At 32.5% G+C, this 17,477-nt stretch overlaps 1 protein-coding gene and 1 pseudogene across 1 annotated transcript; one reads left to right on the top strand and one right to left on the bottom strand.

Moving 5' to 3' along the window:
* Positions 1-2,195: 2,195 nt before the first annotated feature.
* LOC106665658 (profilin) lies at positions 2,196-15,524 on the bottom strand. The gene is made up of 4 exons (XM_014392242.2): positions 14,998-15,524; positions 8,846-9,017; positions 3,807-3,905; positions 2,196-3,736 (listed from the first exon to the last, which is right to left on the bottom strand). The coding sequence occupies exons 1-3, from the start codon at positions 15,106-15,108 to the stop codon at positions 3,808-3,810; spliced, it is 381 nt and encodes a 126-aa protein (XP_014247728.1). The 5' UTR covers positions 15,109-15,524; the 3' UTR covers positions 2,196-3,736; position 3,807.
* LOC112126945 lies at positions 11,257-11,374 on the top strand (annotated as a pseudogene).
* Positions 15,525-17,477: the final 1,953 nt, after the last annotated feature.

Below are 17,477 nucleotides of genomic sequence, written 5' to 3'. Positions count from 1 at the left end.
TGGCAACTACATATTCGTTGAGGACTTTTTGCAAACGGCAGAAGTTTCAGCAGGCAGCTGTCATATATATATTATTTAGGGTATATATTTATACTACAAGAAAATTCATACTGTCACTTTTTTTTTTTATAAATGATTCAATTAAATTCATTGAAATCAAGGCTCGTTACCGGCTTGTCAAACACCATAAAATCTTCTACATCTGGAGGTGGAGGTGGTTTTAACAGGTGAAATTTTGAGAATTTAATGAATTTATGATGCGCCGCGTAAATATTTCGTAAGGTGTGCAAAATAAACTAGAAACGACCCAGAAGTCTACAGGATACGGTCATTTTAAGGTTTGAACAAGAGCATTGACGACTCATCGTTGCCCTGGGTTTGGATCTCGGCGTATTCGAAGGGGAAAAACCGAACCCTGTTGACATGGCCTCACAGTTAAAACATCAAAATAGCATTATGTAAGGTAAGGGAACTATGGTTTAAAGAAGTTGACCGAAAATTATCATTTCGGAAATTCCATGTTTGTGCAGTTATACTGTAAGTACACTGTCAGTTTTTAGAACAAAGGTGGGCTAATCTAAAAGGAAATGCGGTGTTTGACCACCTTGTACATAAACACGAACTCATCAAAGAAAATTCAAAATACAGTTAATAAAACTGCATCTTGCCCTCAGATAGTAGACGTCAAAAAACTGTCTTGAATTAATCAACTAATTGAAGGTTTTATATCACGCTGAAACTCGAGACATATCGAAGAGTAAGAAAACAAATATTGACCGAAATGTTTTTAAATAACTTGTCTTCCAAAACTGTGCATCGTTACGTAAAACACAAACCAATTTCGGAAAGTTTAATGGTTAATTTAAAAATTAAACAACATTAAAAAACTCCATCTTGCCCCCACCAAATAGTGGACGTCAAAAATATTGAACTAATCACCTAATTAAAGCTGTTATATCTCGCTGAAACTAGAGATATATCGAAGAGTAACAAAATATTGACCGAACTATTTTTGAATAACTATTCAATCAAAACAGTGTATCGCTGCGGCAAACACAAACTCATTAGGGAAAGTTACGATAGTCTATTTACAAATAAAAACACATTTAAAAAAACCTCATCTTGCCTTCAAAAATTAGACGTGCAAAATATTCTCTTTGAACTAGGCTATTGTACAATTAAACCTGTTATTCACACACAGACGAGATATATTGAAAAAAAAATACTGACCACCGAACTATTTTTGAATAACTTTTCTACCAAAACTGTTTCGCTGCGTTAAACACAAACCCATTTAACGGTTAATTTAAAAATACAAATACATTAAAAAACTGCATCTCGGTAGCCGTCAAAAATATTGTCCTGAACTAATCAACTAATTAGAAATTAGAGATATATCGAAGATTAAGAGAGCAAAAAAATATTGACCGAACTGTTTTTGAATAACTTTTCTACCAAAGCCCCGTTGCTTTAGCATGGAAAGCTTACCTTCTTCTTCCCTCAGTAAGTGGGTGAAAAGCGAAAGTTTTCAGTAATTTAAACATGTAAAAATAATAATATATTTCAGTGATTATCCATTGTTTGACCACTGTATCAGATCGATACAAATCCAATTTATGAAAATTAAAGTTGGAAATAATAGTATAAGTTTTTTTTTAAATTTGTATTCTGATGTTATTCCGGTGTTCCAATATTATTAACCAATATATTTCTGCCTTCTATCCTTATGTATGTATGTATGTATGTATCCTTACTATGTATAACCATACAGGGAAAAAAGGATAGTCTAATAGAAGAAAATAGTTTTATTTTTCATTGTCACTAGACAACTTGAAATTAATAATTGAAATAGCATAAAGTATCAGGGATATAAAAGTAAAATATTATGATACATACCTTTACACTTTCTTAACTAAAATTCTCTTGGAGTAAACCATACTTTTGTCGGCCTGTTATCGTACATTATTTAAATAATTGTGAAATTTGGATCAATGGGAAACGCGTTTGCAACTGAGATATCCAAAGCTGATAGGCTTTCGTGAGTTTAGCGTATTCACTGCTGAAATTCGCCGTGGCCTGGTGGTGTTGGCTTACCTTTTCGACTCGGATTCGTAATATTTAGAATATCTTTTAGGGTTGTTAATATTTTCATGTTCACCTCCTCGGGATCTTGGGGTTTAAAATAATGGCGATGGTTTTAATAAATGCAACTTCTTTTTATTAAACGTTCCTTTTTATGGGGATCCATGATGACCAATTGGTTTACAAATTGCGAACGAAAACGAGCATAACATACAAAATGTGTAGCATATTTAAAAATTCTTTTTTTACCTCCTTTTTAATTTATCGAGATTACAATATATAATTATAAATGTTTTTGTTTCCACATAATTTATTAATTATTTTTATTGTATATAATAACAAGAGGCAGCTGATCGATTCCACAAATTGGCACACATACAGAGGAGAAAAATTCATCCTCCTTTAACATATATTAAAGCACAGCGCTGATAATATGTCTAAGGTGAAAAATTAAAATTGCTTCAAATATCTCAAATCTATATTAAATTTCAAAACAAAAATAGAAGTTGCACATTATCTCAGGAACCCCAAAGAAAAAAAACATATACCAATAAAATTCTTACGATATTAGCCAAAAATTATTATAGTTGGCTTTTTTAATTAATAAAAAATAAAAGGAATCCACAAGACAAAAAAGGTTCGATACATGACTAATCTAAAGAGAAAAGAACAAAAAAAAAGTGGGTTTTAAAATATTTTTTTTTTTAATATTTTTCCGACAAAAAAATTGCAAGTACAGTAAAAAAGAGAAAATTACATATGAAAAGGGTTTTTCTTCTTCTAACATATAGCATCAAACTGAGCATCATAGACAATTAAGTTCATAATAATTCTAAAAAGAATATTGAATTGTTCGTGAATCCCATAATCTAATTATTAATATTATTATATTTATATAAAAAAAATCTTGAATCACATAAAGAATACATACACTTAGAATCGGTTTTTTTTCTATTATTTTCCCAAAATTTTAAATAATTTTGTTTGCACCGTATATACCAACATATATCATCCGGAGCCAAATCCACACAGCCTCTGGTAATGTGGCTTTCTTATTCTTTTTTATTTATATTCCCCCGAAAAAGAAACAAAAATTTTTGCATCAATGTAAAAAAATTATGCCTTTTTTGTAAGGTTGGACTAGAGTTTTTCCTTTCTCTTTAAAAAATGATAAAAATTAACAATTATTAAATACATAAAAATTGTCGGATTTTTTTTTAAATTTATTTATTCGATTTTTTTCCGATTTAAATGTTTGGAAAGAAGAAGATTTTTTCTGTATTAATTGAACGGCAAGACTTTCGAAATCTTCGGCTTCGAAATTGAATATTCTTTACACAAGAGACGATATAATTAAAAAAGTACACTCCTGGAAATTCTAAACAAAACATGGCAAATGATGAAAAAAGCTTTCGGATTCCGAACGTCACATGTCCCCCTACTTGTTTATAATTGTTATTAATTTAAGTTTCTTATTCCTTCCAATTCATTTTATTAAATTTCTGAGTAAAAAATTCACTTGAATTAATTCAAAGTTCGCCAGTTTTTTCCTTCTTCATTTTAAAGTTTTCGCTGTATTTTGAATGTCCTAGCCCCTCGATTATATACCGGCCATCCCCCCCCCCCGGCAGACTTGGCGACGCAGTTTTCCTATCTGAAAGAAAATTGTGTTACTTTTACCACTATATAACCATATTTTGATGTCAAAAAAGAAAGCCTTTTACCTCAATATCCACACGAGACTAAGTAATCTCCTAACTTTTCGACTACAGACGCTGCCTGTTGAGGTTGAATAGGATCTTCATAAAGAGAAACAACGACGGCTGGAAAATAACAACAATATTATGTAAATAAATAGGATTTTAAACATTTTATTTAGATGTTACAAGAACTAAAATTGTATGTTTTTGTTAACAAATCCAATAATTGTTTATGTAGGGTTATAGTAGATAAAAGGAAAAGGCGAAAGAAAAAGTAAAGGGGGGAAGTAATGTGTAGATATGGCGAGAAAGAAAAAGAAAAGGAAGGAGGGCGGGTGGAAGGAGGTCGGAAGAGAGGGGAGAAACAGCGAGCAGGCAAAAGAGAAAATAAGAGAAACAGAAAGCCAGAGAGAAGAGAGGAAGGGGGAGGGGAGAGGAAGATCATTTTTCAAGAGATAGAAGAAAAAAAAAGAAGCTCAAGGGTTAGAGAGATAGATGAAAACAGCGAGAAAAGATAAAATAAGAGAAACGAAAACGAAGAAGAATACGGTCGACGAATAAAATTTCAGAGAGGCAAAAGAGAGAACGACAGCAAGAAGGAAAAAGAGAAAACCTCTAAAAATGTGGAAAAGAGGAAATGAGAATCGAAGAGAATGAAGAATGAGAGAGAGAGAGAGAGAGAGAGAGAGAGAGAGAGAGAGAGANGAATGAATGAATGAATGAATAAGAACGAAAGAATGAGTGAGAAAGAAAGAAAAGAATGAAATTAGAAGAAATGGAGAGAAAGAAAATGCGAGATATAGAAAATGTAACGATCGAGCAACACTTCCAGGGAATGTGTCTCTTTCGAAATTAATTATTCTAACATATACATATTACATAGTTATGCATGAAAAAATGATGACAAAAAATGGAATGCTATGCGTAAGTGCATATTGTATATACATATTAAATCATAGTATGTTGCTCGTGCGCATAAACATGTTCACGAACACTAACATTGAAAATGATTATCGCGTTTCTTTGTTACGCGTTATTTAAATACGTGTTTTAAAGGAAGGAATGCACTACTAGGTATGTAATAGGGCGTTGGATTTTTCTGTATGACTCAGAACATTAAAGACGACGATAAGTTATCAATAGATAAAAGATTATCAAGACCACTTTCTTGAGCCTGGGTTCACTACGATGAAACACTTAAACCTCTCCGGGTACAAATACATAACCCCAAATTATAACTATTTAATCAATTCGATACTAACAATCTTCCATGTCACTGTTCATAAAAATATAGAAAAAACTAATTTTTGTCGGTTTCGCCTAAATGTTTTTTTTATGAAACAGGCGGTGACTAAAGGGAAAAACACGTGGGCAAACCTCCGGGATTAATGTTTTATCTGTACGTGAGTACGCTTACCTCCAACATTTTTTCGCTTACACAGTCATCGTGTAATACAATCTATGCCGTTTATAAATAATTTCTATAGATAATTGTACAGTAGTTGGAAATAATCAAACGTGACCAAATAGGATGAGACTTTTTTTTAATCTGTTGTTAATGCTGATAGACGTGACAGATAACAGATGAAAACGTCTTCCTTGTTTTCTAAAACAAGACATGTAAAAGAATAAATCCGTAAATTCATCGGATTGTGATGAATTACAAATATAATTCAAATGAAATATAATCTGAACGGAAATGGCGTTTTCCCTAAGAAATTCTGTTGAGTTGTGCCAAAACCGGCCCGTGAGACGTCATCAATCGGGGCGGTCAAAAATAGTTCAGCATCACGAGTGATGAGAATGTTATTTTCAAAAGTGTAAATTTCCCTATTGGGCTGTAGCTACCGGAATGAATTGAAAACTCAGGTTTAATTTGATAAGATAGTTGTCTATTACGAACGAATTACGCTGACGCCCTTTGAGAGAAAAAACTTGCAACGATGCAAAAATATGTCGAGATGCTCAACGCCTGCTACAATAACATCAGCATATGAAAGATTATTTTTAAAGAAAATAAACCGGTATTTACTTATAACAATACAAACGAAATTTTGTACTAGCATCAATTTAAATAACTACTTTAGTAACAGAAGCTGCACGCTGAGGTAGAATTCATAAACAGAAACGATGCCTTGAATATAATTGTACTAAATAGCGTTGCACAACTATGTGCACCTGTCTTTTTGTATTGCGAAAGGGAGTTAGGGATAGATGGATACACAGATAGATAGATAGATTTTTTGTCAGTTGCATTGCTTTTAATTCGATGGAACGATAAATGAGTAATGTTTCTTACGTGAAGTCATTAGTTATCGAACTTTTCTAACAAGGTCCACAGAAAACGAATCGACAATTTCAGTAGCCTAAGCCAGGAAAAGACGAGAACGCCAGTTAATTCACCCGAAAAAAGTTCGAGACGCTACTCGCCTCACGAGAAATTCAGCAAAGCACGAGGCCGATAAGACCACAAAAACCTTGATTTTCAGGCATCAGTACTTGCCAGACAGACTTCCTGTCCCAGCTCCTCCAAAGAAACAACAGTCGCTGTTACAGCTAAACCAGGTTTGCTTACTAACAACCCATTCACACCACTTTAATGATGACAGATGAAATGGATAGACTTCATCATCTCTAGAAATCCGTACCCCCCCCCCACCGATAAGGTAAAGAACGTTGAAAATAAAAAACTGCATATTCCACAAAAGAGCGAATAACTGACATCAACGATAAAACGGTTCAAAGCTATAGAGGCAAAATTAGATACCTCAAGCAACGTAGCACTGATTACCACAGGTTCCAGTTATAAGAGGAAAAAGCGTATAGAATGGTAATACGGAAATGTGCACCAGAGATCTCGGCTGTACTGATCAAAGAGGAACTGATCGAACTTGGCACCAATGTACAGAATGTTACACCAGTAATTAATTCACCCGGCCATCAAACAGACACTACCATTATTCTTTGTGAATCTCGATCCCAATTCGAACAAAAAAGACGTTTTCAACATCAATACTCTTTAATATAAAAGTTTAAGAACCTCACTAGCAACGTTTAATTGCGCAAAGCAAACGTTGCCGAAAATATGGGCACGCCCAAATATTACTGCCAACACCGGCCCTAATGCGATAAATGTGCCGGTGAGCCATGGCCCAAGACTTCACTAGAAGAATGACACGCCAGCCACTTGTGCATTATGCAACGGACAACATCCGTGCATAAAGAACTTCAGCGTCTAAAGTCACCACCCGTTTACGAGCATCCAACAGCCCAGCGAAAAACTTCGCAGTCAGACAGTCGACCTCGGAACTTCTTTCTTCCAGGCCTGTCGCCAAACATGCTAATATCAACAAAAATATTTCTTTTGCTCAGGCGGTCGCGGGTACCCAGTCACCTTCAGCCTCTCGCGTCTTTCTCACACTCCCTCCCCCTTCTCATCCAATATCAGCCAAACGCACCTACAACAGGAGATACCACCAACTTTACTAAGTTACTTCCGCAGCAACCTCAAATCATTAATCACGACCCCTTCTAGCTCTCCCAACTACAGTAATGAACAGCATCATTCCTAAACATGCCACTTAATGTTCTTAACCCAACACTCACTTACCATGTTGTCCGGATGTGTTCTTGGATATACATCAAAGCTTTTGTCCGGATATGGCACTCTGGACTATTGCGTAAGCTCAATAACATCCTACAATTTATCTAAGATCCTATATTAACGATAGTTACTTCCAAGTATCCCTCAAAACTTTATTATTTTCTACCCGTTCTATTCTAGCAGGTATCCCACAGAACAGCGTCCTAGCTCCTCAACTCAATTTATACCTCCGACCTACCTACACAACCGCATACTCAAACCTATCACCCTCACTTATGCCGATGATACCGCTATCCTTTTCTTCTGATAAAGATCCCGTCACTCCAAAATTACTTGCATTAATCGAATCATGTCTCCGTAAGTGGAGAATGAAAGTTAACGAAACTAAATCAATATCTACGACGATCTATACTCTCACACACAAACCAAAAAGAAAACTACATTGCCCTCCTGCCCCCCCCGCCCCGTCTGAACGTACGGACGTATCTAAAATTCTGAGAACAATAGTCAATGCCCCTTTTTATGTTTCCAATCACACCATCCATACCAATCCCGCAACAAAATTACATCTCACTTACTAAACTCTACAGTTGCATTCTAAACTATCCTACCAGAGGAAGAGGAGAGAGAAAAAAAGCGAGTTCGAAACAAAAAGGTAATATGAGAGCGGGAAGTGATAAGACAGGATAAGTCATTGTTAGAAGAATAGAGGGGAAGAAGAAACAGCATATGTGAAAGAAAGGTTAAAAGAGAGAAAGAGAGAGAGAGAGAGAGAGAGAGAGAGAGAGAGAGAGAGAGAGAGAGATGGATAGGTAGATAAACATACGGAGTGATAAGATGGATAGGTAGATAAACATACGGAGTGATAAAGATAAAAAATTAAAATAAAGAGCAAATAAGGGAATGAAAGAAGGCAAAAATATTTATTGAAGGCTGCTGCTATTTACTGGATAGTGGATGATCGCTGGTCAAATCCTTCGAGCCAGAAAAATGTTTATTTACAGTTTTATTTATTTAAAATATTTATTTTATTTTGTATGCAGTTATAAGGGACCACAAGAAAATTATAAATATCCATGTTTACGTACTTTTCGAGCTACTTTAACGTTTTAAGTATTAACGAACCTGGACACCATCCTAAGTATATAGATGTTAAAAAAAAGATGTTTTTATTATTAACGTCTTTCTGAATGGAAAAAGTTGCAAGAATGTGCGATGGATTAATATTAATACTTCCAACTATTGATTTAGATTTAATGGTTACAAAATGGCGTTCACCTCCAGTGTGTGTCTGTGGGTGAAGGTGAAACAATTAAAACGAGCAAGGAAACGTAACAGAAGAAAACGAAAATGTTTAATTAGGTGGCACAAAGTAGTGCAGCAATTAAACCCTTAACTCGTGTATACCTAATTCTTAACATACATATTTTGTTTTCGTGTAATTTTACTTTTGACTTACCTTGTTGGGTCTTCATACAGTGGACACCAACTTTGCCTAATTTAGCTCTTACAACTTTATCCGTACCGGAAAGGTAAATATATCGGTTGCCGGCCAGCGTAACACCCGCTGAGGTCAGGAGGTCTTGCTTCTCAAAGCCTTCGACAAGCTTCTGCAGTTCATCTTTAGATAACTGAAACAAAAAGAAGAGAAAAATCGTTAGTGTTGGCTTCTAGGATTGGAATAGTTGATTAGATGAAACTAGTTTTGTTGATGTGGTGACTCAAGAGATTTGTGCAATACGTCAGCCAGGTAGGACTATCCACGTAAGAGTTACACCTCTGTATATAAACGTGACGTTTTCTTATTAGCTTCAAGAGCTATGTGAAACATCTACCATTGTTTTTCTTGGTAGAACCCACAATTACTGGCGGCTGCCTTATGCCACTCCCAATATAATTCCATATTTCCATGCAGACATAAAAGACCTGCTACAATGTTAATTAAGTTTTTCAAGCCTGTTGTATAGGCAAATTTTTCTTGATTTAGTTGATTTATTACATTGCATTCATTGTGTATAATTGATTTAGTCCTAAAACATTAAAAAGCCAACAATTTCTACACTTTTATTAAAATCAACCGTCATCTTACATACATATTTTACCAAGAAAAACAACACAACGGTTTTAGAACAAAATATATATAAAAAAAATATCATCGACGTGCAGCTGTTTAAACTCATGTTCTCGGCGTATTCTAAGTTGGACAAGGATCTAGTTCACGACACACCAAGGTGATTATTCACAAAGAGAGAAAACCTGCGGTCGTCAACTTGAGTGGTTTCGTTTCATCGTTTACCCCTTTATTAAAATCTTAACATGTTTTACCACCGCCTATTTGTTTTTTAAACTGAAAGGCACAAGGTAAATTAAAGACTTTCCATTGCCATTTTCAGCTAAACCGATATGTCAATGGCTTTTGCAGAATGCTTACAAACATATTAGGAGCTTTTATCTGAAGTATCTCGACTAGAACATTTAGATTCACGATAAACATGATAGGTCGTCCGGCTAATCTTTATCCAACATCCAGACCTATTGCAGTCAACCATAAAATTCCCAACCACAATTGCAACAAAGATCGGGTTAAAACCGATGAAGAAATAATTCAACTATTAAAGATTAACAACAAGAAAAATCAAAAACGAACACTTGTATATTTACTTTTTAAACAAAAAGAAAATCTTTATTATCCTTTGTAAAACACTAACTAAACCCACTAAACAATTACAAAAGGGACAATGCAGTGAAAATAACTGAGAACGTAAAATTTCCAACTCGTTTGACCAAGGTGTAAGCAGACGAATTGCCCTGATGACCTACTTTCCTTTCCAATCTCAACCTTCGATGCGACCTTTGGCGCAGATTTAATTACCAGTTGGGTTTCCTATTTGTCGGTCATCTTTAAGCCGTTGACATTTATTAATATTTTTAATTAAACAAATAAAAAGGAGGGTTTTCCCCCTTAACCTTTAATAATTCAATGAAATGATTTATTTAACTTTTTATAAAATCAATTTTTTTTCATTTAATTAACTTCTTTACAGTAATATAAGCACCGAGGAACCTTGTTAGATATAGATTTGCGAGATTAATGAACATAAATATGCATTTATTGTTGTAAAACCATAAAACCAACCACTAATCATAAAGATGTTTGTGTTAACAGTATAAAATAGGCAACACCATTAAAACATAGCAAAGACTATAAAACCTCCGAATGGTCAATAGTCAATAATGGACCTAACAGGGGTCAGTTATAAAAAAATGTGTCTGCGAGTACAACGTTAGTGAATTTAAAAATTCAAAATCCTTCAACACAAATAGACAATTATGGATTCAGAAAGATTCATCAACGGAGGGGGGTTGCAAATATTTCAGATGTTTAAATTTTGCATGAAACAGATTAAAAAGCGAATGCTCATTTCCCCATTTAAAAAAATTACACGCTGAAGTACTATTTCTGAACATTAAAATTAACAATAAAATTTTCATGTTTTTTTACGACTCAACATCTATGCTGTGAGAACAGTACTTTTTTTCAAAAACGTAACATCCTTTTTAATAGTTATTATAAAAATACTTTCTTTCGCCTAAAGACTATCATATACACAATCGGATGTACATCAGAGGTGAACACAAAAAATTCAAAAGGTAAAATTTAAGATTCTTCTTTATATTACTTCAACCGCCTAGCAATAAAATACCCTATGTAAAAGTATTCTTTGGTTTCTAATAGCAAGATTAGGTTTTATGTGCATAACTTTAGTTGTTACGACCCGAAACATGACAAGAAAATTCAGATACACCATGTAAATTTCGCATAAAAACAAAACGCATTTAATCAATTTGATATAGATCGATGGTTAGAATTACCTTGCGCAGTGGCAATATCGTAATCAATGAAGTTCTACTGAGATGCGATTATTGCTAGTTGAAAAAACTATAGATCGATTACTTACGTTTTTTTTTTTTTTTAATTTGTCCTAAACATTAAATAAATAAATAAAATTAAACTCTTTATATAGCTACTTTTATAGCTACTTGCCGAGATGCAGCAAAGAATTTTGTTTACTTCTTTAAGTCTTAAAAAATCTATCTGGTTGATACGTCAGTTTTCACTTTTTTTTAGATTTTTATAAGGAAACGAAATCGGTTTTATTTTTAGATTTAGAAGATGATACTGTAGAAAATAATTTTCTGTTGCATATATTTTTGATTTTAAGCTACCAAGAAAGGGTAAGAACGACAACGACAATTAATCTATTATAGTATAAAAGTTAAAAGATGTAAAGGATGCAAAAAGCCCAGGGAAAAAAGTTGTTAAGGATTAATCTTTAAAGGTTGCAGTTGACCATCCATCGACATATCTTGGCTTGATATAGATTGACTATTTATATTTAAATTTTTGTGTTAATTTGTACTCTCTGACATTTAATTACTAACTTGAATAACATATGTAGAGAAAAAAATCACACTTAATATACAAATTTATCATTTTCCCCCTCAAACTGATTACCGTCATCCAAATTGACTACAGACTAATTTTGAGAAAGGCCATTTTCAATTGTCACCTTTTTTTATTACTTGTAATCCCTGTTGGCAATAAAAAGAATGAAAATATAAAAGAAAAATTTTGTCTGCTAAAAAAATGTTTTAAAAAGACTCACGGACGATTCTGTGAAACAATTGTTCTAATCCATATAGTAGTGTAATTTTAAATTCAATATTATACAATACAATTAAACAATTATCGCATTATAGGAGGGCTTTGTGAACCATTGTGGTTAAAGATAATTTATCCTTTCGTATTTTAAAAAATCAGGAAATAATGCCAATTTGAAAGAGAAATAAAAGCACTTTCCTTCGGCAAGCTGTCGAGAAATATATCCATTTGACTTTTAGACAATAATTAATAATTCTCACTATTAACAAATATAAACATTTATTTTGTAATTATCATCTTGTTTTTTCTGTATTGATTATCCTTATTATTATTACGGATAATCATAGTCGTGTTATTTTCTAGGCCAAAATTCCACGAGATGCAGGTCATAAATGTAAAACGCTTCATTCGACAAAAATGTGAATTATATTTGGAAGGAAAAACCAACAACTTCTGAAATTTTGGCCCAAAAAACCATACAATTAAGCATTTTTCATAAACTTGTCAGTTTCTTTTTTTATGAAGAACAAATACAAGCTTTTTTTTTTTGGAAGTAAATTATGTAGAATATATTTCCAGGCAGCCTTACTTCCTATTCAGAATACAAAATGCTTTGTATTAAGTTAGGTGTGCTTCTTATTAGCAGGTTATTTTCAATAAAAGTATAATTACTTGCCAATAATAGGTGCACCTGAATTATTACAGAGATTTTTGTATGTTGAAAAGGAAACAAGGCTGCTTTGAAATATGTAGTATAACTATTATTTTATTTTAAACGGTTTGTTTCTGTTCTTCATAGAAACGAAACCTATAAGAACTTAAAAAATAAGAAGAAAACCTTTTAATAAAAAAAATTAACGATTAATAAAAACAAAGTTAATTTGCGTCAAATTAATTTTGATAAACTGTACAAGACATTATTTATACTTTTTTAATGTCAAATAACCAATATTACTATAATAACCATGGTTGGTGTTAAAATGTCGAATTCTTTAAAAAACCAATCACACACTAAAGATCAGTGTTGGGATTTTTATTTAATATTTTTGGCTATGCACTTCGCCCTGTTCCACAAGTCACATCATCATCAGCCCTGACGAGGGACCTGTGGAACAGGCCTAGATACAAAGGAAAAAAACAACATTGGGGAATGAATGTTTTTAAAGAGTTCAACCTTCCAAACTTCAAACATTTCAAATTTCAGGTTGTAAAATGAAAAACCAAAGGAAGACGTAATTGTTAACACTATATTTTTTTCCTCCCCCGCTTTCTAGGAGGTAATTTGGATACATAAATTCAATAATAGTGAAGAATATGGTTCTACACATAAAATTGGATTTGTAGTTCCATCCAACCGAGGCTCATCCATTCAGTAATGTACACGTGGATTACTTGCATAGACTGATGGTGAGGTGAGCATACAATGCTCGATATCCGGATCATGGCCGTTTGTGGGTAAACCATCAACCTCATGATAAAGTGCAATTTCATACTCTTTTATAAAATATTTGTTATATACGTATAAAATGACGATGTAACTTTATTGTTAGTGATTTCGTTAAAACCAACTACTCACGACCCCCACGAGCTATTCTTTGAAAATCATCGTAGTGATATGGTGATATGAAATATATCTTGTGAAATATATACGTGTACGAATGTATGTTGCATTTTTTTTTACATACGTATAAAATAAAAAGGTAATTATTTTATTAAAACGAATAAAATAACTACGTTATTTTTACAAGTTATACATTATGCACAGTCAAAAATGAACATTATCTTTGATCACAAAATGGCATTTTTTCTTTTAAGTTTTGTACAATTTTATTAACAACGTGTTGTACGAAATGTGTGTGAATTTAAAAAAAATTGAACATGTGAGATTAATAAACTAGCAAAACTTTACAATCTGCATTAAAAAAAAAACCAATGTCTTTTTTAATTAAAAGCTTTAATGTGATTGTTCACAATAACAAAAATTATTCTTACTAGGATCCCTGACTGAGTTAAAACAATAGAAAATCATTAATACTAAAATTAAACAATTTTTTCTTTCTTAAAACGATGAAATGTTAATAGAATAATTGTTCCGAAAACCCTAGGAAGGCCTATTAGAAAAAAATCAATTCAACCCAGTAAAAATGATAAAATTAATTTTTTAAAGTGGTGCACAGGGAAAGAAGCACAATGAGGAGAAAACTTCATTTTTCTCACAAGTTGATAAAACGTATAAAATTGGAATTGATTTTTTTTACATATAACTTGAACATGGCGGATAAAAGGGGCGTCAAAAACGTCCTGCCGGACTTTTATAAGCTATTTGCCGAGATGAAACAGAGGATTGTTAATTTTCTTTGATTTTAGCTTTCAAAAAATCATTATATCTGGTCGTGAGGTCCGTTTTAGGAATTTTAATGCTGGAAGTTTTTTTTGGAGGGGGTTTTTAAAAGGAAACAAAAGCGGTTTTATTTTTAGATGAAAACATGATTCTGTAGAAAAATAATTTTCTGTTAAAAAATTTTCCTTTTAAGTTCTAAATAAAGGATGATGCAGGGTTTGTAGTGCAAAAGTTAAAAGGTGTAAAGGATGTGAAAACCCAGAGGAGAAAAGTTAAGGATAGTTTTTTTTAAGGTTATGGTTGGCTAATAAATTTTTCATAAACCTGCAAATTGGTATAAGATGTATTTTAAATAATGAGAAACGTTTTTTTTTCTGAAAAAAAAGTATGCCGGGTGAATGAGCGGCGATTTTGTTTTATGTCTGCAGTCGGCCTAGACCGTTCCTAACCCAACGCCGGCACCTGAATCCGGCCGAAGGCTTAGAAGGGTTTATAAGAAATTTTAAGACTATATGAATTCAAAATAATACACATAGTTATTTAAATTGTAAAATGCTGTTTTAAAATTAGTAAATAGTTAAAATAGCGGTAAATGTATTAAACTCACTTCGAATCCTTCTGATCGGGCCCAAACATTTCCATCATGGCCAGCGATCGCGGCTTTCGTTACACACCTCGATGCGAGCAATTGCTTGTCCACGTAATCCTGCCAGCTCATTTTTAGTCACTGCACTCAAAATTTAATACCAAGAGCTAACGAATTGAACTTTGTGTTGTTTTTGTTTTAGCACAGACGATCTCTACTCCCCTGCGTCGGCCGCTTTATTGCGAAAATATACCCCGAGAAGTGTGTTGCTAGTTTCGGAACGAACGGTAGTATACGACACGAGCCGGATGTGAGACGAAATGAAAAGGAGTCACCGAGTTTCACTCCTGCTCACCAGTCGGGTATTCATCCGCCTTCTCATTTCAAATTTTAATCGACTACGGCCAAAACATTTTGACGGAATTCCTCTTAAAAATTTCACTCTTTCATTATAACATATGGTTAATTTTTAGTTTTAACTTTTTCCTATAAATTAGTAGTGAAAATGTCACGCTTTTGGTACTACTTTCTGTTGGGTAGGCCGCACGTGCCATCTTGCTCTCGCGACAAAACCCGCCTTAAACGAACGAATTCGAAATATAAAATATTAAAAATTTAACACCTTTTCCCTAATTCTAAACTCTAAATATAAAATCCACCAGTAAATGTTTCCTCCATTATCAAAAATATAAATAATATATAATACTATTACTTATTCCTAACCATGCATAGGTTATATTGATATTACTTTCTATTCTATGCACAGCACTTGCTAGAACAGAAATAAATTTTTAAAACTTCTATGTAAAGGTCAATTTTTTTAATGAAGAAATCTGGTTCTTTAATTGTCAATGTTTTAAATGTCATACGTTTCATTAAGATGAAATATTAGGAAATGTTGAGACAAAACAACATATATAAACAAAAAACATATCTTCCTATCATTTGCAACACGACGCACAACTGTGACACATTTACACAAAAAACACCCACTTTGAGTGAGTACAAATTCTTTGAATAAACCTAAAATTTCTATATTGTGTACATCATTGTTTAAATTCATTTTTACATCTTACATGTATTTGTATAATCCAAACACTATTTGTAAATCCCAGGCCCTTAAGATGATCTAAATAGATTGAAATATTGGCACAATAAATAATTTTTTTAAACCTACATCACATAATACCGCATCTCACGATTTTCAAACAATCATTGAGACAAACTTAAAAAAAAAAAAAACTAAAATGTCATCACTTATGTTTTCAATTTTTCCTAAAATTTGAAAAATATAACCAATTTGTAGCCGAATAGGAATGTGGTCACAGATAAGTGAGTATTGTAAATTCACGCCTAGCTTTCAAACTTTATAACGGTCTTACATTCATAAATAATTTCGATTACAATAAAACATTTTTAAACTTCTAAAAAACAATAAATAACAATTAAAACCTTATAAAGTTATTTATACAATTAAAATAATAATACAATATTATTTAATATAATAATAAAATATATAGTATGTTCATATTTATAAAAAATAAATCTAGTCATACTTTTTTCATTTGATAAATAACTTCATAATAAAGATTTAATTGTTATCTATTGTCCTTTTCATTAATTTTTAGAGGTTTAAAAATGCTTTATTGTAATCATATTTATTTATGACAATGTAACGTAGATCTGACAGTATTAAAGATTGAAAGCTTGGCACGAAGTTACAATACTCACTTCTTTGTGTCCAAATCTCTGATCCACACCAAACTTGGTGATATCTAGATGGGCGATTCATTTTACATCGTTGTAAAATAGTTTTAAGATCGAAAGGATCATCATTGTTAAATTTATTTATAGTTTTGATTAATTGTTCTGTACATAACAGTAAGTATGTTGGGCTCGAATGCTAGGCTGCTGGATTTGAATCTGGGACCTTTACCTTACAGTGCCTATACCATTGTAGCCACCAACACCCCTTAACTTTTTTTGTAATCATGGAATATATATTTAAAAAAAAAAAAAAATATTTTATATTATTTTTCGTTCTTTCTTCCAGTAACACTTTCTTTCCTATAGTCTGCACTTCCTTACCAAGAAATAAAATATCAAAAAATATAATCTAACACTGCTGGTGAAAACAAACAAAATCTAATGTTAAATTTTTAAACACTACAACAAAAGTAAATGTAGAATTTAGCAACACTTTTTCTTTTGCTATTTTTTCCCGTTTCATATATATTTATTTATATTAGATATATTTTTAACAATTTAAAGTTGTAAATTATAATTACTTTTTTCAATAGGTTCAATAGCTTTGGTAGGTTCCATGTGTCATCTCGACCTCGTGACAAACCCCAATAATGTAATAATGTGCTGAACAAATAAAGTCAGAACATTTATTGTTAAAAACGAACCTTTGCCACAAGGTTTAATACAAATTCTGTTAGTATTAAAAAAATATAACTTCAAATATTTTTCTCATGAATTTCTTAAACATGGTTGAT

Source organism: Cimex lectularius, unplaced genomic scaffold, assembly GCF_000648675.2.
Source record: "Cimex lectularius strain Harlan isolate CLEC.00 unplaced genomic scaffold, Clec_2.1 scaffold104, whole genome shotgun sequence".
In the NCBI taxonomy this organism is placed as follows: domain Eukaryota; kingdom Metazoa; phylum Arthropoda; class Insecta; order Hemiptera; family Cimicidae; genus Cimex; species Cimex lectularius.
This window is presented reverse-complemented; position numbering and strand designations above follow the sequence as displayed.

What these genes read in the sequence shown, in the direction of transcription:
- LOC106665658 (XM_014392242.2), bottom strand. Translation starts at nt 15,108, where the DNA reads ATGAGCTGGCAGGATTACGTGGACAAGCAATTGCTCGCATCGAGGTGT. An exon ending in CCCGATCAGAAGGATTCGAA is followed by an intron (nt 9,018 to 14,997) that starts GTGAGTTTAATA and finishes TTTTTGTTTCAG; the next exon opens with TTATCTAAAGATGAACTGCA. An exon ending in CTGTATGAAGACCCAACAAG is followed by an intron (nt 3,906 to 8,845) that starts GTAAGTCAAAAG and finishes GTTATTTTCCAG; the next exon opens with CCGTCGTTGTTTCTCTTTAT.